General features: G+C 37.3%; 1 protein-coding gene across 8 annotated transcripts; it reads right to left on the reverse strand.

Annotated features, from left to right (window-relative positions):
- Positions 1–1,900: 1,900 nt before the first annotated feature.
- Positions 1,901–26,566, reverse strand: AP4E1 (adaptor related protein complex 4 subunit epsilon 1). Of its 8 annotated transcripts, none has more exons than XM_075160069.1 (21): positions 26,334–26,566; positions 25,802–25,873; positions 24,793–24,916; positions 22,490–22,563; positions 20,954–21,075; positions 19,947–20,106; positions 19,252–19,418; positions 18,555–18,628; positions 16,360–16,482; positions 16,161–16,270; positions 15,731–15,874; positions 14,211–14,319; positions 13,952–14,070; positions 12,925–13,227; positions 12,055–12,169; positions 9,830–9,965; positions 8,418–8,673; positions 7,072–7,647; positions 5,493–5,677; positions 4,525–4,682; positions 1,901–4,060 (listed from the first exon to the last, which is right to left on the reverse strand). In XM_075160069.1, exons 1-21 carry the CDS (start codon positions 26,493–26,495, stop codon positions 3,900–3,902), a joined length of 3,450 nt encoding a protein of 1,149 aa, XP_075016170.1. In that variant the 5' UTR covers positions 26,496–26,566; the 3' UTR covers positions 1,901–3,899. The 8 variants fall into 8 exon arrangements, with proteins under 8 accessions (XP_075016170.1, XP_075016163.1, XP_075016164.1 ...); XM_075160062.1 differs by having other exon boundaries at positions 14,211–14,323; positions 15,735–15,874; positions 26,334–26,563; XM_075160063.1 differs by lacking the exon at positions 16,360–16,482 and having other exon boundaries at positions 26,334–26,563.
- Between the last annotated feature and the right edge of the window lie 188 nt (positions 26,567–26,754).

A 26,754-nucleotide genomic window follows, 5' to 3' on the forward strand; every position in this document is an offset into this window, starting at 1 on the left:
TTTCAAATCCCTGCCCTAAACATGGAGGTGCTAGAACCTACCAGGTTTTTACAGCAAGCATATATTCTCCTATCCTTATTCCTGGAAAAGGCAAACTGTTTTGGCTGAAAGAGCTCAAGATTTGCAAACAACTCACATGGCAATTATACTGGAAGCAATTAAAGATTGGCACAACGAGAAAACTGCCAATTACCTTAAAATAAGAGTTTAAAGCAATCTTCATAAGTGGTGTTTCGAGCCACACTGCTGTCAGGTTAACTTTATTAATCATATCATGGCAGGACACAATATTCTTTGTTTCATCACTGCCAACTTTATTACATAAAGTTAAAGAGAAAAATGTTAATGTTCAAGAAACTCTCAAGGGAGTGACCACTTCTGGCATCCTAATGATATTGTACATCTACCACAGAACAGTACATCCCACTGAACATATAATCCTACTTGTGTTAGCGAAACATTCTCACAGAAAGGCATACAATAGCTGACCCTGAAGAGAACCAAGAGGTAAAGCACAATCAACTCTTATCACAGCAACAGAAATGCAAAAGCAAGCCTTAACTGGATATTTAAGCAGGTCTACTTCCATTTTTACATGCTATGATACATACCTCCGTGCCAGAAAAAGACAATGCAGAGTCTTATCCAATCGGAGATTTTGATCTACGTTTAGGAAAACATACTGCATCATATTGCCATGTTGCACTTGACCAATTTTCCTGCCGAAATATTTGCTTCATTAAAAATATCTGAAAATACTTGGGGTAAAGGGGGAGAACCTGACAAAACAGTTGAAATATAGATCCAATACAATCACTTATCTGTTGACTCCAAAATGTCCACAACTCCAGGTTGCCCATGGCACAGAGCAGTGCAATGTGGCACACTGGCATCTCCTGGTACCTAGGGTTTTGGTCCAAAACGCTGATAGCCTGCCAGTTCCAAAAGGTCAGTATATACTCTGACTGGCCTCTGGTTGCCTCCTGAAAGTAAACTTCTTCGTGCTAACTGGATTATGTGCTCTCTTCCTTCTAGCCTACTTCTACACACCTTATTTCCCTTTCCCTGAAAACAGGTTAACCCTTCAAGATCTAATAAGTCACAAAGAAAAGTAAATGGGAACACCACAGATGAAGATATATGCTGAAGGATTTTCAATACAGAACTAGATGAAAGAATATTCCTTTGTCTAATGGCTTATGTAGCTATATTTCATTTAGAGACAACTGGATGATGGATCAAGATCAGAGGGATCTTGCTGAATTGCTGAGGTTCTCAAGAGTCTAAGCTCCCTACATCAGCCAGAACTGCAGTGTAGCATGCACGCCTGCTACACACCGACAGCCACGCCATATAAAACAGCCTCATGATTTAGATCAGGGCTGCAGCCACCTTCAATTCAGCAGTTATGTCAAACTTCCCAGACTCCCAACTCCTTCTCAATACTATAGCAAATGGTGTTATGTTAGCATTGGACTTAAAAAAAAATTATATTGCTGTTAGCTATGAATAACAAGAGACCCCAAAGTCTCCTGTGATGCCCAAAACCAAATCCCATAATCTGATAGTATTCCAAACAGAGTATCAGATAACGTGAGCTGGCACACAGAGTGCTGTTCAAAACATCCAAAGTGTACTCTTTCACTCTTTTTATACCTCCAACTGAGACACGGGACATTTAAATCACCAATGGATTCAAGACTTCTGCAATGTTACATTATTCATCACTGTTCAGATGCAAAGAGAAACAAAATAGAACCTAGTTCTTAATATGCAGAAACACTGCTACATGTGGTAGCAAAGAATATTTAAGTATCAAGCTAATTTTTTTTAAATGAAACAATTTTATTAAACTACAAGAAATGCAAAGATGGTGATAGATTAAGAAAAACATTTGCTGGGCAATCTAAAAATAAAGACTGACACAGGTACAATTCCCTGCTATCCCCTTTATGTGATGTTACCATAAAGCTCTTCGAATCTGCATATTGACAGCTTAACATACGCTATTCATACAGTGAGAAAGATTATAAAGAACATTACATGAACAATAGAAGGCATTATTGTCTTTTGCTGTTCTTTTAAACACTAGGACATGAACATCTCATTGCTGAAATGGTTTAAATGCATAGGCCAGATACAGATACTTCTATTATAGTTCATATAATTACAAAAGTCCAATTGCATAACACAAGTCTGATTTACCAGCAGGGAAATAGTTTGCTGGAAATTACTCCACTATAAATCAGTTTTCATTTATATAAATTGTCTTGAAGCGCAAGTAAACATTACAGTATGCAGAACGTTAGCTATATTTACAGGTTCAGTGCACTTTACATTCCTCAGTAAGAGGGTACTGAAACAGCAATAAAAAAGGAGCTTTGCTTAAATGATTGTACTTGTGATAATAGAAGTGGCTTGACTTAAAAAAACAAACAAACAAAAAAGAAACTATCAGCACATTAACATCCTTATGATGATTTCATGAACATTTACCATAACATTAGCCAAGTAACAGAATATTTTATTTTCCTTTACAACCAGTGCTTATCAGGTGAGAACCAGTACCGCTGAAATATAACAAAGAATTTACTTGTTAAACACACAAAGGAGAGAATTCCACTGTAGAATCCATTTATACTACATCTGAAACGTGTGTACAATCTTTGATGTTCTTAAGTAAAAAACACAACCAGCTATAAATAATGTTAAACAGTATTAAAGTTTTCATTTAGCATCTAAATAAATTAAGATTGCTGGATTTTCAAGACTGCGAGGTTATTTCAGGAAGAAAAGGAGACAATCTAGACAGACACATTTATTCACATATGCTGCTCCGATTTAGATCTCTACTGCCTTACTGCAGTTCCTAGCCATGCACACACAATACAGCCACATCTGTGCAAGTCAAAGGTTAAAGAGTCATACTGAGGCTATAAATAATTAGAAGTAAAAATAAATGAAAATTTCCTCCATGTAAATTTTCATGGACAGAGATATTGGCCTGATTAAATTTATAGGATTGACTGGAGAGCAATGAACACGTCCACTAGCCAACAACCAACTAGTCAACATGTCCACAGCCAGCTACCCCCGGCTCGGTCACCTCAGACTTGATCCGCATGAAACTTACCTTCAGACATGCACAAATATTCAGTGACTGTCACAGACCCCTAAGGAAAGGGAACGTGACTGAAACACGAGGCAGGAAGAACTGCAGACAGGAACTAACCTGAAGGGCCTTAGATCATCTCCCATGAGGTGCTCCCATACAGTTTCACATGCCTGCCTCCTGCCAAAAACCTATTTAGACATTACCACTTAAATGGTAAGTATTAAAGATCATGGGAAGTGTGGTGCTCACTAAAATCTTTTAACTATTTTCAAAACACACATTTGTTGCGACATAAGTTACTTTATACAACCACCAATACAGGTCTTGTTGCCAGCAGTGATTAAAAATAGCTTTAGAAAAATTATCAAAATAAAATTAGATGATCCTGATAACTGATCAGGTCTGACCTCATAATGGAGATATGTTTTCTTTAAAATCATATTTAAGTAGTTGCTATGAGGAATAATTGTTGGCATCTATAAAAGCTGCATAATAAAAATAAATACTTTCAGTCATTTACAACAAAATTAAGAAATATACATTTCACTGAAACAGGTAACAATACTTTAATGGATTACTTGTTAGTGACTGTACAGTCCTGAGCATGTTTTTGCAGGCGTAATTTAGGTCATCATTCTTCCCCCACATGCGCCAGCTGGAAGAAAACTTTTAATACTTCTGAGAAGCAGTACCTTAATTTAGCTTTGGTAATTATCTGTGCAACTGTATAAATCTTTGATTTGCTTTTCACACACCAAATAGATTAAGGCAGGCACTATTGTTATTAGGATTCCTCCATCACCTTTTGACACTGATAAAGCAAACCATCTGGAAGAGCAGAACAAGGCGATCTGAACCACAAAGCCAGCATCCCTGAGTGAGTACGACAGTGCAGCAGACAGGGCACAGATGGAAGTAGCTGGCATGCCAGTATTCCCTCATTACCTTAAAACAGAGGCCACAGAAAAAATGAAGTAACAATTAACAAGTAACAATAGCTATAGTATAGGTCACAAAAAAATGTATCTTTCTCTCAAACTCCGTTTCTGCTGTTCTCTTCTCTTATCCCTACTCCTCTAACATGTCACCAAAAATGATGCCTCCTGCACGTAATCCCAGCTTCATATGTTACATACCTTCATTCCCATTTTTTTGTCCTGTCCAAAACTCTTCACAGTGCAACTGTTTGCTCCCTTGTAAAATTTACTGTTTGCTGTACACTTGTACCTTTACATCAATCTTCACATAGACCCCTGAGTAAGGCAAATAAGTCCATAGGGCAATGCTCCTGTGCTTACTATGCTCCTAAGTGTTCCCTGTCTTAATCTGTAAGATACCTGCTTCCATGCACTTATTTTCCTGGGAAAAATTACAGGTTCTAAGCAACCTTACAGTATACTTTCACTCACCTATAATATCAACTATATGGAGTTTCAGCTTCTGCTGCAGTGTATTCAGAGCTGCTGAAAGGGAATCTTGAGAACATGACATTTTTATATTCTGTTTCACATCATTGGAAAGGGACAACCACAGCTTCCCAAAGTCTTCTGTAGTCATTTCCATTGGCCTAAAAATAAGTTCACCACATATCTTAGCAAAATAAGATACATTATTCAGAATATATTTGGTCTCCCAAAAAATCGTATCTGGAAGCAACAGGACACTAGAGCAAGCAATAAGCAAATACAGGTTAGTTTAAACAAACCCCTCCTCTTCCCAGCTTAACATTTTAAAAAAGTTTTATTCCTTGCTTTAGATTTCTAAATTTTAAAAAAATACATTATTCTATGTAAATGGAAGACCAAAGTGAATGGCCTTGAGGTATTTGCCCACTGAAAGAGACGAAACAAGTTCCATGAGAGGTAGACTTTATTATGGAAAACAAGGTGGATTTCACTATAAAACAGAAAAGTCTACTGGAAAAAGAACACTTGCTTTTTCTACTCCTAAAATAAATGCAGTGTTCAAAAATGAATAGAATGAGCTTTCTTCTTCCCCTGCAAAAGTTGTCAGCCTTTTCATATAATGTATGGGTCTCTGTACTCAAATCACTTATTGCAGTTTGACATGTTTATATTATGCCATATTTTAAAACAGAATGCCTCCTCAAAAACGCATTCTGTAGTTCAAGGCTATTCTAACCTGCAGCTACTGTCAATATTCTCACTGGATTTGTGCTTCTTCCTGGAACTTTGCCCTTTCTTTGTAAGTGTATAAATAACCATTTACCATCTTTAAAAGTCATCTCAATTAGATTAAAATTAGCTGCTGAAGATGACGCCTTATATTTTCATAATCAGTACCCAAATCATCCTGCCCTTGTCCAATACTTATTTGAATACACGCGTTTTTAAAAACTGCAGCTTATTTTATTTACCTGATGAAGTCCAACAATGATAAAGTTATGGAAAAGTCAAGGCGAGTTTCCATCTCTGACTGGTAATTAACAGAGCCAGAAAGAATTCCCTGTGTACAGATTTTGTCCATCCACACACATTTCTGGCAACATTCCACACTTTGAGCTTCAATTACAGGAAACTGGTAGGTAGGACTCTCCAAAATCTATATAATTTTTTAAAACAAATATAGAATATAAGTCTTGCTGTCAAGTTGTGTAAGTGGCTAAGATACAGCTATAAAATTGTGCAAGTGCCTTTTATTTCAATTGATTTTTCGTGGTCTATTTGGCAAGTGAACATAGCTACCATTTCTCAGCTCTCATTGAGGATACATCAATCATTAACATCTACAAAAGTTCTATGAGAATTAAAACACTGGAGAAATTGATCTCTTTCTGCCAACTGGCTTCCCCACCGCTGAGTATTTGTTCAGAGAGACCAAGAACTGATGACCAAGAACCTGAATTCCGTAGTTCAGTCCCAAAACAAACTAATATACAAGAGCAAGTGATATTGCAACATACCCCAAGCTATATGCTAAAAGCAAGAAGTTGAGAAATCATCCCTAATAACCAGGAAAATTTCAAGATTGCTCAGCAGTCCATGGCCTCTCCAAACAAACTAGTAACATAGATTCTATCTGTGGTAGTGGTCTGTGTGGAAACTTAAGTGAATTACAAGGAAAAACTAGACGTGAGATGCCCACTTTGTATCAATGCCATGACAGGTTTGATTCAAGCCAGAAATGGGAAGGAAGGAGACTTCATAATCAATTAGCACTTCCTTGATTAAGTCAATTCTAAGAGAAACATTCTGCTTAATTCTCTTTATCTAGTTATCACTTCCTGAGTGTCTCCAAGGTTTCATAATTCTGTGCTTCTTTCAGCAAAATCTGTGGATAGTCATGTCTATAGGCAATTCCTAAATAGCTTTCCACTTATTTAAGAGACCTTTCTATCAAGACTATCACATGCTTTTTCCAAGCATAGTTAAATCCCAGATGTAGCCAATGTCAAAAAATAAACTGACCGACTCCTCTCCAACATCAACTGAATGCATGAGAACAAGAATGAAACATGACTGATGGAAGAAACTGCATCATGTCTGTCTATCAGATAAATACAAATGAATGCACAAGCCCGATAGTCACACCCAGACAAAAAAGGTTACACAGTGATTTCTTTGGCAACTCAAGTCATACCATTCTGAATACGACTGGTTAGGTTTGCATTCAGTCTTAAACACCAGAAAGAAGCTGAATTCAGAACCGAAAAGTCATACATATTTGTTATATGGAGGCAAGCAGTAGGAAATAAAATCAAGGTGAATTAAAAAAGTGAGATACTAACTTTTATACCAAATGACACTAAGTTTAGTATTGAGATTTCTTTCATTACCCTTCAGGATGTGTATAATAGCCATACCACAGGTTTTAAAGAAATGCTTTGGGAAAAAGGCATGGCTATTACATTAAACCAAATATTGCACACTTAAACGCAAGCAAAAAGAAAGAAGTTCCAAGTGAATTTGCAATATAATGGAAACAAAGTTTCTTACCTGAAAATGTTCTGCTTCTTCAAACACTAAGTTCACAGCATTAAGTGCAGAAGCGGTTTTATTTGAAACAAAAACAGTGAGCAACAAAGAGTCATCTGTCCACACCTTACATAAATGCAGAGCTAAGGCATCACTCTGACAAAGTTCCACTACTCCAGAGTGATTGAGCTCTTCTAGCTCTTCTGGTAAGGAAGGGACCAATGGTGGTTTACTGGCACTTTCACACTGAGCACTTGGAGAAGGCTGAAAAATTTCAATATTACTATCAGCAAACAAAGATGACTGTGACAGCATACTATCTGAAAGTCTGTCATCCAGACCAGATTTTTTTAGGGACTGAGATGTTTCAAATACTAAATTATCTTCTACGATATCTGAAGAACACAGGGAGGCTTTCCTTAACCTTGTGTGTATGTTTCCCTCACAGTCTTCCATGTTAATAGGTACTGTATCAAGTAAGGGACCAAAATCTGAAGCACCACTATTTTGGAAGTCTGAGTCCTCCTCACTATTTTGAGTTTCATTTATCTTTGATTTTCTTTTGAACTTCTGAGTAGCTGTGTCCGCTTTCCCCATCTGAAAAGAAAAAAAAAAAATTGGTGGGGAAGCTTCTAGCAACCAGCTGTGTTACTGTTAACAACATGAAACAGAGTGGGCAAGGACAAATAATGACCAAGGAATCAACTCAGATGACAAACACAAACAGATTCCAAACATTTTAATGATCCTGTAACAGGCTTCTGTTGTATTTCTTACAGGGTATTGGATTAGCCTATAATGCAAGAATGACTCTAGGTTCTCTAAAACATAAATTAAAAGCTCCTATTAAAAAGCAAGCACAGGTAGACGTTCTCTGGTTAAATTAGTGATAAATGCCAAGATTTTAGCTGGCTAATATGATAATGCCAGTCTTAAAAAGATTAGCTAATGGTGAATTGTGTGATGTTCTGTATATTACCATACATAAATAAAAAATGGTCTTGACATAGGGCAAACTCTAGCCCGACTGCCAAATGAACACCAACAGCTCTGCAAAGTTGGGTCAAGTTGTTCGGGAAAACTGAGACTAAGACTTTAAGTGCAACATGTAAACAGACTTGAAGTGAAACATGTAATTTCTGAATCAGATCTGCTCCAGAGGTCGCTTCATCAAGTAATATCCAACCTGTTTCAGGTTCTTAACTTCAGATTACGAAAGTAATTTTCAATAGCTTTTCAATGACTTGGGGTTTTTTGCCTCGTTCTACCACAACACTAATTTGATCTTCATTTGCATATAAATATCTGTAATTGTAAATAAGGCAATATATACACTTTAAATGTTAAATCTCAAAAGAACCACTTACCAGACTGACACCAGCATTTGATCCTAGCCCAATAAACAAAGTTGATGCTAACTGCTGCTTCTCTTTATCTTCCTCAGAGAGGCTGGCAACTTGATCAGACCGTGATGCAGGAGGATCACCCGCCTGTCCTGGTAATAAGCTGCCGCAAGAAACAGTTTGTGGCTCATTTTCTTTCCCTACTTTGTTTTCTTTCTTTGGAAGATAGCCTTCTTTGCCCCATAGCTTGCGTACTCCCTCAAGTTTCAAAGTATTTGTTCTAAAAAGGCAAACAAAACAAAGCAGGATCAACCGTATGAACACCACGTTCATAAAAACATGCCAACATTCTACTTTAACCACCATTCACAGCTTTGGTACTTTGATATACACAGTGACTAGTGGAATATAAATGAACACTTTTGCATCTGCATGAAGCTCTATGTTAGTAATGTCATTCATTCCTTTTAAAACACCCCGCAAATGCAAAATTGGACTAGGCTATATAGTCTTAAGTACAGACCTATGCTAAGTCAGCATTAGACACCTGCAGCCAGTAGTAGACTGACTCTGCCAACTCCATCTGGAGTTTCAGATTACATTCACAATGTATTTGTGTAATTTTGTAAAAGTGAATACAAGCAACATGGTATCTATCTTTCTCCCAAGGAGAAAGATTCTGGGAATCTCTAAGTATATTTAAATAGTTCTATTGCTGATCCCTTGAAAAATAATTTAAGTTAATTACAAGATTGAAAATTAGAAGAAATCTAGATAGTATTTTTATTTCTTATGAAAAGTGTTCATGTTCTCAGACACCCTGAACTCTAGCAGAAGTTAATTCAACAGACAGGCAAAATGCTGCAAGTCCTACACCTAAAAGCCTCACTCAAATTTTCTCACACAAACTGGTTAAAGACTCTGAAAAAGCTTCCAAGGTTTCCTGCATACCAATTTACCAGAGTACAAATGAAGTTATTTATTTGTATGAAACTATGGATATAGAATTTATTTGTAGTGTTCCAAAACTTAAGGATTATCTTACACGACAAATCTTAGCCTCGCTTTTATCTAAAAAAGTTTCCTTAAAAGGCACATTATTGTAAGCCCATAAAAAGTGTAGCCTGTGAGAAAAAGAAAGAAGCCAGAGAAAAAAAAAATACTTTATCATGTAATCAGTAATTCTGTCCCAGTTTTACTGCATTAACTATCACTTAATTTGTACTTTGTGAAGAAAGCTGAAAAACAGTCTAACTGCATTAGCTTTTTTCCTAGTTATTTCAAAGAAGATGCCATCTTAATTTCTTCTTACATGATAGAGGTTTCCAAGTTCAACTGTATTCTTTTTAGTTCCATGTAGTGAAGAAGCAAAGACACATGATACTGATTAGAACAGAAGCTTAAATGTACTACATTTCAAACACAAATTAACTCACTCTTTATGCCCTGTCTCAGCACTATTACCAGACGTATCAGAACCAAAAGATAAACCAGTGGGGGACTGTCTGCCGGTGACGCCAGATGAGGACACACTTGAAGCAAATGACAATCCATAAGGTTCAAAATTCAGAGCTGCAAGACAGACAGAATCTTACAATGAGGCATAAAAAGGTAAGAAAGAAATCTATTTTCTGAAAATAGATATGCTGTACTGGTGCACTTCTCAGGCTTCCCATTCCTATCCCCATTAAAAATGGATGCTTCTGTTCTCAAATAAGTTTTTTCGGACACACAAAGGATTTATCTAAAACATTTATTCATTTGGTGTTCGGTTTTAAATACTGAAATTAAACAGAAATAGTGCCTTTACAGTGTATCACTAAAACATCTGCTGATGCTTAGTATTTGTAGACAGAAGTACTGTATTGGATCTAAATAAGTGAGCTTTCCCATTTGTTCATGAGCCTAAATAACATTTTGAGTCCACAACATTATGTCCATATATCACTGTCTGTTTTGCAAACATACTTGATGCCTTGGGTGATAAATCATTTCCACTAAGACTTGCAAATCAGGATTCAGAACCAGCCACCTTAGCTATGCTTTACGAATCAAAATGTAGTTTGAATAGCTTCTAAAAATTGTTTTGGACTATAACACGAACCGTCATTGTTATGTATGAAGCAGAGCGCAGACTCTCCTTTGCAGCCCTGGAACTATCAAGGGGTACAGTCCCTTTCCCTCATCTCCACCCCAGCCTTACACTTCCTTCTTCCCAGCAAAGAGAAGCAGCAGGGCAAAGCTGTTGGGCATCTGGGATGACAGAAGCCTCCTGATAAAGGAGGAGGCAGTGCTAAGGAAGTGTCCTGTCCCATAAAGAAACTAGAAGGAGCAGAGATCCAAGGGGCTTTGTGATAAACAGCATCCACATAAAGATATTCAAACTTTACCAACCCATAAATTTAGTTATCTATAAACAAAGAATTTCAATAAACTCAGTGGACTCCCCTTCTATAAGGTTTCTGAATATTCTACCTCACCTATATCTTACCTCCTAAAATATTTATGAACCAGTGGAAGATGCTAATCAGTACTTGTGACTACTGAGAAAAAACAGAAGTTCATAATCTGCTTCCTACAATGGCTTCCCTGCAAATTGTAAGAACACTGCAAACACCAGAGTGCTAAATGGATGTTCTTCAGCCGTAAAGACCACTAATTTAGTTCTCAACACCTCAGTATGAAGCACTATTATGAGCTCAATCTGACATACAGTAGATTGTATCCCTCATTGGGTTTTACACGCATGGAAAAAACAGTGTAGAATATTCGGTTTCAACATATTTGACCATGTTCAACATTTCTCCACCAAAATTTTGAATTTTCTAGCAGGCTTAAAGTGGAGGCTGTACATATAATACTCTGAATTTATAATTATCTCAGAAAAGTGTTAAATTCTGCCAAGCTACCCATGCAAGCAAATGGACAATATTATTTATTGTATGCATTAACCCGCCAGGTCAAAATCTTCTTTTAAAAATAATAATTTAATTGTAGATGATGCAGTGTATGATACTCATTTTCCTAATTCCTCAACAGTAAAGCAAAGCTGAGGAATGCTTTAGAAAAGCTTTCCAACCTCAAAGTGAATCATTCAGAAGTGTCTAAAAGAAATCCTTATGTGACTAGCTATGATAAAGTAAACGAGTATTTCCATGGCAAAAAAGCGAAAATAATTTAAAAAATGCACTATAGGTAAAGTTTTGGGGTATTTTTAAATAAATAAAAGCACATACTGCTGTCTTATCTGTACCTGCACTAGGTAAGAAATATAAGATTTGTGTCATAAAATAAGTTCACAATGGTTATTACTGCAAACTATAATTCCGCAGTCAAGACTAAGTGCTTAGTATAGTAAAGTTAGGAATCCTTTGCTTTCACTTTAATAATCCCCATAAATTTCAAATCCCATAGACCAGCAGAGAAATGATCTCACCTCCGGAACAGCAACCTATGATAAATGAACAGTTACATATACCAGCTAGACAGATGTGGAACTAAAAATATAAGTTGAACTTGGCTAAGTCTACAGACAAGACATGTATTAAGATTAAGATAACATTACTTCAAGAAATAATACTACCTGTACACTTAGATTGTTTGTTAATACTTATCAGATAATTTACCAGCTATTTAATAAATGCTGCAAACTAACAGTCACCTTTTTCCTGAGAAAGTTTCTCCTCTTGTCTCTGGTGATGAGGCTTATACGGTGCTGCACCACGACCAAGTCCCTCAGCCACAAAGCCATCCAGAAAAGATAAGGAAGCATCTACCTACACAGAATTAAGAAAAGTGAGAAACCAATGAAAATATTTTCTATGCATGAGCCTGATGTTACCAGAAGAATATTGTGTCTTATCAGCGAATCAGGATCTTCTGTCTCACATCTCCTGTATCTACCAGTAAAGCTGCTGCATTAACAGAAGTTGTTAAGCAAGTATGTTGAAACAGATTTTGAGCTAGAGATTTGTAACTTGACTATTCTGCTCCTGATTTTTTTTGTCTAAACAAGAAAAAAGGAAAAAAAAGGCAGAGTGAAGTTTTCCCAAAATGGTAGATCCTACCGTTATATGAAAACACTGAATTCAAAAAGCTCCCCTCAAAAACCTCAGCAATATCAATGCTATTTTCCATCATTTATTATGGACATTTCAGCATCAAGATCAGTAGTTTCTAAATAGGAGGGAAACCATTTGAATTAAAATCACTAAAGCAGGCCTAACTTGTCTTTAAAAAAAAAAGACAACAACAAAAAAAAACCATCAGCGTATGAAATCATAATTTTCTTAAAAGCTACTCCAGCTTACTATCTAAACACCATGGTTCTTTATCTTTCAGTATAGAACATTATGATTCATCACATATGCCTGAAAAAGCATGTTTCTGAAAACTCACTTTAAGCAGACTAAAGACTGGCACCAGTCAGAACTGTCAAATATCATTCATTTTGAAAACACTTTTTACCAAAATATTCAACCCCCCGAACTACAAAGAGGTTCATGAAGAACACACATGGCAGCTGTCTTACCACCATGTCATTGCAACTAGCATCAAATGGAAGCAAGGTTTTCATCAGTGCTTTGTCTTCACACAGATGCTTCAATTCAAAGGCATATTGTCTCATGTAGGTGTCTAGAGAGTTGCTGAATTCTCCGATTAGTTTGTCGACTGTTTTCGAGCAGGAGGTACGTGATGCTATCTTGGTGACTGCAGCCATTATCCACACTTTAGTTTCAGAAGTAACAAAAGTCTTCTTCAGCAGGCTGTGTAGCTTTGTCAAAATAACTTCTGGATCAACATCTGCAACAAGGCTGGAATATTCCCCCAACACCTATTCACAAAGAAGAGACAAAATATGCATTTAGTCACACAGAGCAGTGCTTTCAGTTTTGAAATTAGAATGTAATACTAAATAACACCATAATAAAATCCACCTCACATTCAAGAAACTATTATTTAAACATGTTCTAAATTACTTCTTTACCATTTTGTGTTTTAAATGTCAAAGGCTTGAAACAATCTTTGTGTTTACCTCAGCAGACTCCAACTTTTAGCTTCTTAAAAATCAAATAGCTGTCTTGAAAAGAAAGCTAAACATAGCAATTAGGCCCTTACAAAATATGATTTGCTCATTCTGCAGCCTCTTCCTTGGGTGGAAGCTGAAGCTTACCCAGGTGCCAGGCAATACTAGCATAGCGCTTGGCCAGTCACCTGCAAGGCTAAAAATGCATTTCACAACCACATCTGGCCTAATCCTGATGAAGACAGAAAGGCTCTAAGCATGCAGCCAGATTCATGTAGCTGCTAAGCCATTCCAACAGTCACCTGCTTTAAAGGGAGCAAGTCAGCTTTTCCACAAACTGTGACAAGCTAAGTAGTCCTCGGGCACCAAAAGAAGTCACTAAGAATAAATTTCAGCACATTATTTTGACTTCAAGTAAAACCAGAATATTCATGACTAAAAATAAAATTTAAAAATATTTATTAAAAACATCACCACCTTTGACAGTTTCCTCATATCTGTGTATTCAATTTTGACCATGTGTCTACCTTACCCAACTCATAACTTGAAGGAATTTCTGTGGATACAATGCATCTTCCTCTTCAAGTAATGCTAAATAAGACTGTACTGCATACATCCGTAGCTGATCATCTTCTTTTCCATCATCAAATCCTAGATAGAAAACAATACATACTTCGCCTGAAACACAAATAACACCTCCCATCAAATATTTCAAAGTGCATTTTAAGAAAAAAAAGCCAGATGATTAAGGAACCGGTCTAATTCTTCACAGCATTCGGGGAGTTACTCACCTTCAGCCAACAGCCTCAGAAAGTTGTTTGGGATATCAGGATGCACAACATCACCTCCAACTGAAAATACGGCATTCATTGTTTGGATGAACCACTCATTGTCAGGGGCATATGTGTCCAGATGTTAAGGAATGAAGTGCTAAGGCGTAACTTTTTCTTTCTTTTTTAGTGCATTTTCTAAAGAAACAAATTTTCCACAAATAAGCTACCCATCTTGCTCTCCCCAGTAAGCTGGGGGCCTGATAGTCAAATATCAGCTCAATCTAACTGAAGAGGAAATACTCCTGTATCTTTTTATGAAGTGTTTCCTGTAAACTTCATGAAAACTGGCAGTCAGGTAGAAAAGTCTTAAATTACTGCCCTTTGAAAAAGGCAGTGAACGTAACAGCTCCATCCATTATGTGCAATTTGCTAGCTTGCCAATCAATACATCTTAAGTTGTGCATGAATAAATGTTAGAGTGAAAAATAAGAGTTTAAGTAGACTTCACACAGTAGGAACAGTTACATGTTCACACAAGGATTTAGCTCCAGAAACCTCTCCTACTGTATTTTAAGTTCACACTTGTTACGTGCTAGCTTTCCAGCATAATCTTTTGAGTTTGTTTACCCAATATCACTTGAGCCATGATAGACTACCTGTTCTTTTCGGCAGTGTTTTGCTGTTTTAGTGAAAAACAATGAACATTTTGAAGTACTCCACAAAAAGCAACACTGCTTTTTTCATACACCTAAAATTTGATCAGCCTTTGCTAACTTCGGAAGTTAGCTTCTGCCTTCCCTCAAATAAATCTTGGAAATGCACACTTACTGAATGGAAATTTTCAACAGTACAGAAACATTAATATTATTGTCTTATTTTTGCATATGGCATGACAACACAGCTTTTTTTTGTACGCTACTCTCTGAGCCAAGCAGTGTACAAATAGGATGGTAAGGGAGCTCTCTGTTAGAAAGAGCTTACAACTCAAATTATCAGACAAGAATACATACAGAAAAATCAGGCAATGGCAAGTCTAACAGCAATGTCTACCATATGCCAAACACCTAATCATCACTTTCATCTTTTTGGCATAGTTAAACACTCTTGTCTTTATTTCTATGAAAATGTGTTATTCTTAAAAATCCATACACCAATGAAGAGTTCTCCAACAGGAAGATAATTTCCACAGTTACAGAACAGCACTCAATGTAGTACTGAGGCATCTCTCTCCATGCAGTGGTGTAAGAGTTCAAAGTTTTAATTTAAAAATACAAGGTTTTAATGCTAAATTCCAAAGTCAAGTGCCATTACTTTCTCTCAGTGAAATACAAGAAACACTGTGGTCATTTTTGTATGCATATTCTTTTGCATTTTTTTTTGCATTTGAAAGAGTGGAAAGCACAGCTGGAACACTTCCTACTTCAAAAGATGATGAAAGATGCTTTGAAAGGTACAAATGCTACATTTGCCTGACCTCTGACTTTAAAGCTTCAGAAAAAGAAAAGGATATTTCTCAGCTAGTTCAGAAAAAGAAAAGGATATTTCTCAGCTAGTTCTGCTATTTTGCCAACTAAGTTGATGATAGCATATTCTTCCTTGCTTTCTTTTAAGTAGTCAAGCATCTTCTGAACTATGACAATTACATTCTGTCCATTTGTAATTCTATAGAGAAGCTCTAAAGTCTGAAAGAGAAAGCAAAAAATATATTTAATTGGCTCTGATGACTCAAAAAAGGAAACAGGCAAACAGAAACACTTCAGTATGATGCCAAATTGAAAAACTGTATTTATTTGGCAAGTCTTAAATGAAATACACTGCTTAACTACACAGGTTGTCACATTAATATTGTTCATAACCACTCTCTCACAATAACTGAGACATAATATGCCTTTTACACCACTCATTTTAGAAAGCCTATCAGCCATCTTAAAAACTAACTTAATTTTTGATGTTTAAAAATTCACTGACCTCCCTTTTAATAATGGGATCTGGATGGTCCAGACATTCAATTATTGTCATCTGGTGCTGAAGTGCCAGATTAGGATCCTGCTGAATAACATAGGTCAGAGCCTTTAAACCTAGAATATAAGTGATTGGAAATGATATAAGAGAATGTATACTACTATGATCAAATTAAAAACATGTTAATGAAATGAGGTATCCTTACCTAAGTATTTCAAATTAATTTTGGGTGACAAAACAAATTTTCCAATGCACTTGGCAGCCTTTTCAAGTAGTTCAGATTTGGGATGAATTGTATAAATTGTTTGGACACATTCAAACAAGATTGCTGTGGGGGGGGAAGGACACGTAATTAATGTGTATTAAATACTTCTATAATGCAAAAATTTTTAACAAGCAATCAAGTCACTGACTGTATCAAGGAATTGCAGTGTTGTCCCACCCCCACTGAATCTAACTGCAGAGTACCTACTGACATAAGTAAAAACAGGAAGAAAGACTATCTCTTTTAGTATATACACATTTTTTTTTATTAGCCTTTGCCATTGTGCATACAACTTTCTGTCCTTAAAGTTCTTCCAACCTTGAAGTCTGCTACAGTTGCTCAAGGGACTGGACTGGGACAGTCTTTAGAAAGCCAATGGGCAACGATTTGAGACAAAATATTTTTCAATAATTCGTATGATTTCTTAACTACTACTGACAGCCAAAATCATCCCAAGAACATCCTTATTAAAAAACCTTTGCATAGTTGTTTGAGAAAAAGCTAGAAGTAAACTGAACAACACACAAACAGTCATTAATCCTTTGTGGGAGCAATCTGGGCAAAGATTCAGACCAAGTTACTCTCCCCAAGTTAATTCTCCCCAGTTTAAAATCATGATGTAATTTTCAGCTGTTCTCGTAATTCAGTCTCTGAATTGTCCAACAGACAACCACCTACTCTTCTTAAGCATTACAAAACTAAATCTGAGAAAGACTAGCATATTAACAACTCAGTTGCCTACAAGAAGCAAGAAACATGCAATAACCAAGGACTTTGTGTAAGAAAGAGTAATCACTCCATTACATTTTTCTTTTGTCTAGGATCATCAACTGAAGTTTTATAAAAAGCTTACCATATGTGAACAAAAGCTTCATACCTACATTCTACATAGGTATCTATAAATCATAATCAACTACCCACTTTGGCCCCTTAAGTGCCTGAAACAAATTTACTGTTTAACTCTTAGCAATTGCAAGTGCAAATTGTCTGTATTATAAGGCAACACACCTCCCAATGTTCTTGCTAAAAGAATAGAAGCAATAAACTGAATACACTAAATGTCTGACAGATGCTTCCTCATGTATTATTTACTAAAAGAGAATACTTCCCCAAAGCTTCGCTTTTTAGTGGAAGTGAAACTTACATGATGCTTTGCAAAACATGTATCAAGTAGGCATTAGACATCTAGAGCTTTGGGCCAGGTTCCTTTTTTTTTCCCTCCTCAGTTTGTTTTAAAAAAGTCTCAATTTTCTTTCCGTTCCATTAGCACAGGTACTTTGGCAACACCTATGGGGCTTTACTTTAACAATAAAATAATGGAGGGTTTAGGGTTTTTTTTAATATGAAACAGCTTTTAATGTAGGGTTCTAGAACATCAGATCTGGGTGTTTGGGGAGGTATCAAGACCTGGGGAGGGGAAGGCAAAATAAAATGCAAATAAACTGCTCAGCTTTTTATTAGAAAAACTTAACAGTGCAATTATTCCTTTTGCTTTGTTCTAGCAACAAATACAGCTTTCTCTGCTGAGAAGATAATGAAATTAACATAGTCTTCTACCATGTTCTAGAAATTTTAAATTGAGATGTGTGCCAAAAACATCTTTTCACAGGCACCACTATCACTGAACTCTCAAGGTTTAATTTTTATTAACTGTGGCTAGAGGAAAAGCCCTACACAGCTGTAAAGAACTGATGCTGTCACTCTTGCACACTTTTTATTGCCTTTCTCAGGGCAGTGAGAAGAAGATCTAAGCATTTCTAATAAACAGGGCTGTATCACTAGCGTTTTTCTTTTACCATTTACTTCAACTTAAGCAATGTTGAATAAGAGCTTTCATGAAGCAGCTGACTTTCTGTATTTAAGGCCAAGGACAATGCAAAGATAGGACAGAGGCTTTTCAGTCAAGATGAATTCCCAGTAAATAAAAACCTTTTACTTCAATGATAAAAAACTGCGCCGTACAGCAATGTATCACTTGTTTTACAATTCATTAGTCGGACACTTAAGGATACAGTTGTATATTAAGAATATAATTACATTTTTCAAACGTACTGCCAATGTATTTTAGCATGATCAACTACTCACATTTTCAATTTTTCCAAATACTGATTAATTACATAAATAACCTCACCCACCATATGTAATATTATGATTTATCTCTGCTCTTCTTAAAGATTCATCTAGAACATCATACATCAATTCGCTTGTCCTGTTTAACAAGAAAAAAAATTTAAAATTATTTGCAGCGCTAACAAGCATGTAGTCTTATTTTGCCAAACAGCTCAAACACTAGTATTGAAATCTGTAACACAAATTATTCATATCCACAGATTCACTTTAACATGGAAGAGCTCTACAACATGTTTCTAAATGGCATCTAACAAGATGTTTGCAGCTTTCAAAAGAAACATTTACCACATCACAAGAATAAAAACACTTCCATCACTGCTTGTATAAAAAATAAAACAAACAGGAAAAGGATCACAGGCAACTAGGTCCTCACAAAATGACACCACTTTTTAAAGTATCTTTACTCTGGATTTTCACACAGTTGTTTGGTAACCTAGTAACAGAAGTCCCAGAAAAAATATATTTCAAGCATATTCCACAATAATCAATTGTTTAGCCAATCCAGAAGCTAAGAAACTAATTTTGCAGTTTAAAAAGTATCTGCTCACTGTATTGGTTAATAACAAATGTGTAAGTTCAACACTGAAATCCTCTTGTTAAGAAAAAAAAACAAAACAAAACAGGGAGCTGTCTATGAGGTATAGGACATGACTGTATTCTTTGTACCTTCAAACTACTAATTATAGAGAAAGATCTGGTTACCTTGGATCATCTTTTCCTAACAGCCCCAATATTCTTAAAAGCTGAATTTGTAACCATGGTGCTGGCACGCTGTGATAGTTGAAGTCAATAGGGAGCTTTCCTCCCACTACCTGCTTTAGGATGGTTACAAAACTCCCGGTCAAGTCCTTGTATCCAGATGAGTTTTCCTTCATAATGAAAGCAAAATACAATTCAAATATTTTGATACAGCACCTCAAAAGTAAAAATAATCCACAAATTGAGTAAGATCAAAATACCTACACTGATGGTTTCATTTCGTTAAAACAAACTTCTACTCTCACCCCCAAACACTTGTGAGCTCTTCACTTTAAACCTATGCTATTTTCTTACACGTTTGCACAGGCAGTGAATGGGACTTGAAGGCAACAGTAAAAAGAAAAAATAATAATTTACAAGCAAATTTCAGCAAACCCTTTAACACACTGTAGAAGTTAGATCCGCTAGCTAAGGATGCCAATGATGCTGAGCATTCGGATCATGCAAGAAGTGGATCTGTCAAGCTAAATGGAGAGCTAGCACAAACATAACACAGATATCCATGATCACATAAATTAACTTTTCTAAAGACTACAAGTAAGTTTTTTCTGCAAAACTTCTGTACAGTACACTGTGTATTTATATACATATATAAAAATAGCTCCTAAGTTCAGTTGTGCTTCTAATTCTTTCCCTACCTTAATCATTTGAAGATAAATATGCAAAGAAGCAGCCATGACTCCAGCATCCCTGTCACATAAGGCTTTCCGGAACTTATCATGAATATGCTGAACTTGGTTCGGAGCAATGAGATAGAATTTATATAAAGCTTGAACAGCTTTTCTTCGGATAATTTCCCTAAAGACAAATGAGATTTACACAAAACAAAATTAAGCTGCTTGTGTATTTTAAATACTTGACTTAACAAAACAACTTGCACTTGTTATTTCTACAGCAATGTAAAATTATGTGGCCAGCCATCAGAACACCATGATTTGGAGAGAGAACCCGTGTTTTACATATTTGATAATAAATGACTTTGCAAATACCATCTAAGTAGTAAGTGACAAAGCAAACTGAAAAGCATAGCTTGATGTCAGATTGACGATTCAAAACAATGGCCACCAAATAAACAATGACATTGGCCACTGCTAATCTGTTGTGGTCACATGTGCAGCTCCAAAAAATACCTGTCTAGAAGTTCATCCTGCAGTTCCCTTTCTAATCCACACAACACTTACAATGTTATCCTCTGTGTATGGGATATTACAAATTAAAAATCAAACAAGTCAAGGGTATTGGTATCTGCAGATACACTTTTACCAACAAAGTTTCTATAAAGAGCTTTATTACAAAAAAAAAAAAGCATCAGTGAAGTACTTCAAGGATCCCAATCTGTTTCTCCACTTTCTCTACAAACACTTCTTCATCCACATATTTGTTAAAAGGACTCCAGCAGATAAATTCAATTACATTTACCCATCAAAACTGGTTATGAAAAAAATTAATACCTATCCAATACTCAGTCAAGAATGCAAATAAATGAGACAAGAATCCAAGAGAAAAACTACAAGAGGAACAATTTCTGAAAGTAATGATTAGAAAGACCAACTCAGAGAAAACACACCAGTTTACTAAAACTACCTAAAAAATTAAGTCATTCAACTGTACAAGGCCACTTGAAATTCTGTAAATAAATACTTACTTAGAATGCTGGAGCTTGTCTTCTATTAGGGGAAGAACAGCTGGAATCATCTCCCGTGGAAAGATCTGGCTGACAACGGTTAATGCCATGCACACCTCTACTAGATTAGTGCTCTGTAAGTCCTGTTACAATCATTGAAATAAGACAGTCATTTTTCATTTAGACTTTTAAATTCTGCACAGACATACTCCAAACTTTTCACAAGCAGGCTGGATCTAGCCCACCTACACAGCCCACCTACAGCAAGCATCCTGCTGCCAGCCATCCTGTTGTCTGCTTGTTTGAGAAGTGTCAAATCTCACTGAGCTAATAGAGTTCTCTTCTTCTCTTACACAGGAAGAAGGAACGTGCAGCTCCTCGCATTCATGTAACAGAACTACACTCATTTTAAACGTATGCAAGATTAACACATAGATCTACAATCAATGTTTGTTTACTGAAATAGTTTGATGATTGCAGAACTATGCTGAGTCCCCAGTTGGATCAGTGGGATGAGTCACTTCTCACAGAATTCAACAGTATTCTCTCTAGTGCCTTCGATATAGCCCAAAGAATTAAAAAAAAAAAAAGAAAAAAGAGCAAGCTCAATAATACTGCCAATTACACATTTGTACACTAAAATAAGACATTACCTACTCCCTAAGAGAATGCAAATTACACGTAATGTTCTACAAAAGAAAGAAGAAAAATTCACAATCTGTCCTAAATACAGTTAAAAATAGTAGATATAGCTCATTTTAACCTTAAACCAAAAGGATGGATGAATTCATGAAATACGAGACTAGAATTATTTTTCAAAACAAATGAAACATGTAAGATTTCCAGCTCACATCATTATTTGCTCTGGCCATTTGTTCTAGATAGGTTTTAGGGCTCATTTTGGCTTAGTTCCTTGTGGCCTCTCATTTTTTCACTTCTTTCTATATCCTTACTAGTTTCAAGCCAGATTTTTAAAGATTATAAAACAGTTTTCAGTCACAACAGCAAAATGAGCATCACTATAATTTATGTGACTTTGGCCTACTGTAATACAAAAGTAATCATTACACAGAAAGCGTTGTTGCTCCATGTAAGAGGCAGTAATACAGAAGATGACACCTATGAAGTATTATTAGGTAACAGATTTTCAGTTTCAGTCCAAAGCATATTTCCATTTTCTATCAAAATTATCAGAAGAACTCAAAGAAGCCAACAGATACTTGCTGTCAGCTGAAAGCAGAAGTTTACACTGAAATATGCATGCATGGCTCCTCCTGGAGTTGAGAATGTATAGAATTGGTACACACTTTATAAAAGAAATTTTATGGTATATCTCCTTTGAAAAAATTTAAAATTATAGCTTCAACAGCAGGAATGCCAAGATTAAATTAAAAAGTCAGGGAAAGCCATTTCAAATTTTCATTGCTAACCAAAGAAACAGCAACTTTAAGACAGCAAGACAGAATTAATGAGTACATAGCTTAGATGTCCTGTGACACAAAATGGGAAGAATTGGTCCAAGTTTAGTTTACCTCCAGACCTCCAAAAACACTGTACCTTCACAACTGTGTTCACAAGTAGAAGTAGCAGTTCATGATTTTCATGGAGAAATAAAGAAACTGCCAAGTAACCTATAAAAGAAAGCAGCCTCCATTACTACTTTCAAGCAATAACCAACTTCAAGATAGAAAACTTAAGACTGTCTGTAATACAAGAAGAGTTAATTCAAACAATTAAAAACCCAACAAAAAAAACCCACTGTTGGATGATAGTTGCTTGTGTTTTAAATATCAAGACTTCCTTTTACTTCCAGGCAAACCAGTTATATTTAAGTTGCAATAAAGCTCAACAAATGACAGCTAAGAATTCATAAGCTATGAGAAATAATAGACATTACAATACTGTTATAGCTAAAGAGCAGCCAAGAACATCACAAGAAATCACTTCCTGGAAAATGAGTATCTTCTCTGCACGGACAAAAGTATATTCCTTCTAGACTACACAACAAATGCACTTCTTTATATTCGTTTCTTTTTTTTTTTTTTCAAAAAAACAACGTTCCATTTCAAATAAATTTTATATTCAACTTGGGATACAGAAGTAAATTCACCATCCTATGCCAAAAACTCCCTTGTTGTTTCTTAACAAGGAGGAAACAATTCCAGAACCCCAGAAAAGAAACCTGCCAGAAACCTTTTTCTTCAAGACCCCTCTTCCTTTTAAACTAGGGACTTAAAGTGGGGGGGGCATGCCACAACTCATGACAATATTTGTCAGATCCATCCAGAGATGGATCTTAAAAAAAGGTCTTGGTTCATTCAGGGCTTAGGGATCAAAATGAGCAACTTGGATACAAATAACTGTATTGTCTGGGCTATCAGATTGATCTATCTGCTTGTGAAACTATGGACTTGGTCAGCCTAGCACACCTGCAAAAATGTAGTTCGCTCTCATTCATTGAGGCTCACATTGGGTAAGAGAGTAACCCATCTTGATTGGATCAACTGACAACACTTCCTTAACACAGACTTTGGTATATTGCACCAAGAACAGACAAGGTCGTCCTCATACGTCACATATAACTGCAGAACAACAACAAAAAACCAAAACCCCCACACACACTCTTGATAACATCCTTTTAGCAGGTCAAAGCTTAAGGGCGCTTTTTGTCCACAGAACTTTAAGCAACCTATATTTAAAAAAAATAATGTTGCTTCACCACAGCCTTCTCAAGAAGAGCTCTGGTATGGAAAGATCTCAAACCCATTAATAACAAGACACATTGGTTCTTGACACTTACAGAGGTCACAAAGTTTTCTTCAAAACAGCTTACCACCTGCCCTCCCAGGTTTGGTGAAGATAGAATTTCTTAATCCCTACCAGAGCATCTGCGCTCTGGCTTTCATTACTCAGGGATAAAGCAACTTTAAATCATCACTTGTAACGTATTCTCTCAGAAACTCCAATACTTGAGTGGATGATCCAGATGAAATTCAAACAAAGGATATCAAACAAGCATATCCCGCAAGACATTGCCTTCCTTCTGTGTATGCAGACATATATTGCTTGGAGTTAAACCATTTTCTCTGCAAACAAGAAGAAATGTCTTCACTAGGCAGTTGAATCAGCAACTGCAAGGAAATCCTCCAGACGAGACAGGCTGACAGCTACTTCAAACCAAATCTACTGGAAACAAGTTAACAGCCACACTGGCAGGCAAGGAAATCACAACAGCATGAAATTTCAAAGAAATCTGACCTAGCCTTTCAAATTTCCTCAGGAACTTCTGCACCTATGCTATAAGGACCTCCCTATTTGCCTCATTTCCTACAACTGTTTCTAAACTAAAAAAATCCTACAAGCACCAAAACAGAAAATATTTTAGGGCCAATAAGCCCTTTATAAAAATTCTAAACAACTATCTCTAAGTTAAATACTGGGAAACCAATACTATGTTTGCAAAAATTGTCTGACATGAACATCTTTGTCTACTCTTGTACTACAGTACTTGAAAAAGAAACCAAATCCTGTCAGAAACACATTCTCAGTTTGATGTGTTTTTTAACAAAATTTCTCCTAAATTACTTGTTTATTGGTGCCATAATTCAAAACAATGAAAGAACAACTGATGATTTAAAATAAATTAACTTCCCCTGCCTTCTGTTCTACAAGCAGATAAAAAGCAGCTCACAAACTAGGGATTTAGTTATTTTCAAAGAGGAGTGAGAGACTATGAAACAAGACCAAGAAAACAGAAGAACATTTTAAGTAAGTTGGATTTTTACATGAATTATAAATCCTAAGAAACTTTAAAAATACAGTTTGAGAATATTGTTAAGGCTACAGCTCCATGCACATACCAACTCTTTTCTCCAAAAGGTTTCCTTGCTGTGCAAGCTTGATTGCATGGATATATCCAAAGGAAGACTCATACCCCAGCATTTCACAATAGATGAGTCTCACCATACATTCTTTCATCAGCCTCTGAAATACCAAAAATAAATTACTATAAATTATTGAGAATTTTAAGTCAGCCATGTTTTATGCTTTTCTTCACTGCTCTAATGAAGTAGAGGACTTAATCTGGTAGAAACATAAGCGCATTCACATTCATTTTCCAAAATCTGGGTATATGTGATTTTTCCTTTGCTATGAACCTCTTCTGCAAATCAGTATTAATTTTTGACCGTAAGAGCAGAACTCCCCATATACTACACTTAAAGATGTTATCTTATTTTGATTAGCATGCATGTGATCAACACAACATTAATTACGACTAACATAAAAAATATGAATTATCTAAGGCATTAGATGATCACACTGCTAATGCAAATTATTTTTTACCAATCACTACACTGACCTAGGATGTGTTTTCACTATGTGTGAGGTAAAACTTTATTTTTCTCTTCAAAAATTCTCACTCATGGGACTGAGATATGCATTAGCTAACTCAAACCAGAATATATCAACTCCTGTAACTCAGACATGAGTAACAGTGCATACAACAAAGCACAGCTTCTTATATAGCATAAATAAATTTTAAAAACAATGCCTGCAAAGCTTGCAAAGAACATTATTTGATGGAAGCAGTTCATCACCTAGCCTTTTTGCCTGCATTATTTCAGAAACTACAGAATGACAGACTCTGGGTGCCATGTTGTTACAGTTTGTTCACATCAAACAGAATCACAGTGTGCTCGCTATTTTAACCATGCTGCAAAAGCAGAGACATTGGTACCTTTTAATGCTGATGATTAAATATCTATAATGCAGACAACGCATACACTCCACTTAGCAAAAACAGTGAGAACACCGTTTTTCTTCACCTTAGGTCTGCTGTTCCCACAGCCCGTAACTAGCAGCACTTACAAGTGTTGTGGTGGGGGCAGAAACTGTTGCTTTCAGACTGGTTAGTTCCTGCTGGATTAATTTTTCTTCTTCCTAGAAAAGATTAAACTTCTTACTTCAATCTCGCATAAATTTTGGAGGCAAAATACGAAACAAAGAAGACACGTTAATTTAACAGTATTCCACTGACTTCTCAAAACCCGCGTATACCTCACTTAGGGTAGGTACCGGGCTGCTCGTCCAAGCGCAGAGGGCGGCACTTTCGGCCGCGCTCCCCCGCTCCCTGCGCCCCACAGAACCGCGTCAGGCGGCGGCCCGCGCACACGCACCGCGGTGAGGTTTGCCGCCGGGTTCCGGAGCTCAACAAGACACAGCCCCGGGGCTGAGGGGAGAGGCCGGCGCCCCGCCACGGCGCACGGGACGCCCTCCTCCTCAGGGAGGCTGTGGGGCGGGAAGGGAGAGGAGAAAGGCCCGGCCCCCGCCCGCTTCCAGGCGGCGGGAGAAGCAGGAGGCCCGGCCCGGCCCGCCCCGGGGCGCCGCTCGCAGCCCGTACATGCTTGGAGGTGAGCGCCGTGATGCTCCGGATGAGGCTCCCGAGCCGGGAGGTGGCCGAAACCCTGCCAGGGCCGCCGGCGCCCCCCGGGCCGGCGCCCAGGTCGTGCTGCCCCAGCAGCCCGGGCAGCACGCTCAGCGTCCGCTCCACCACGTCGCTCATGGCGACTCCCGCCGCGGCCTGCGGCCCGCTCCCCGCCGCCGCCCGGAAGGGAAGGGCCCGACCGGGCCACCGCCCCCGTCTGCCTCGCCGCGCACTTCCGGGACCGCCCCCGCTCCGGGGCGCGCCCGCCCGGCGGCAGGGGGCGCTGCACCGCCCGCTGGGGGCGGGGCGGGGCGGAGCGGGAAGAGCTCGCGGGCCTGGGGCCGCCCCCCCGCGAGGGGCGGGGCCGTCCCGCCCCGTCCCGCCCCGCCTGCTGCAG

This window comes from Calonectris borealis, chromosome 11, assembly GCF_964195595.1.
Source record: "Calonectris borealis chromosome 11, bCalBor7.hap1.2, whole genome shotgun sequence".
NCBI lineage: Eukaryota > Metazoa > Chordata > Aves > Procellariiformes > Procellariidae > Calonectris > Calonectris borealis.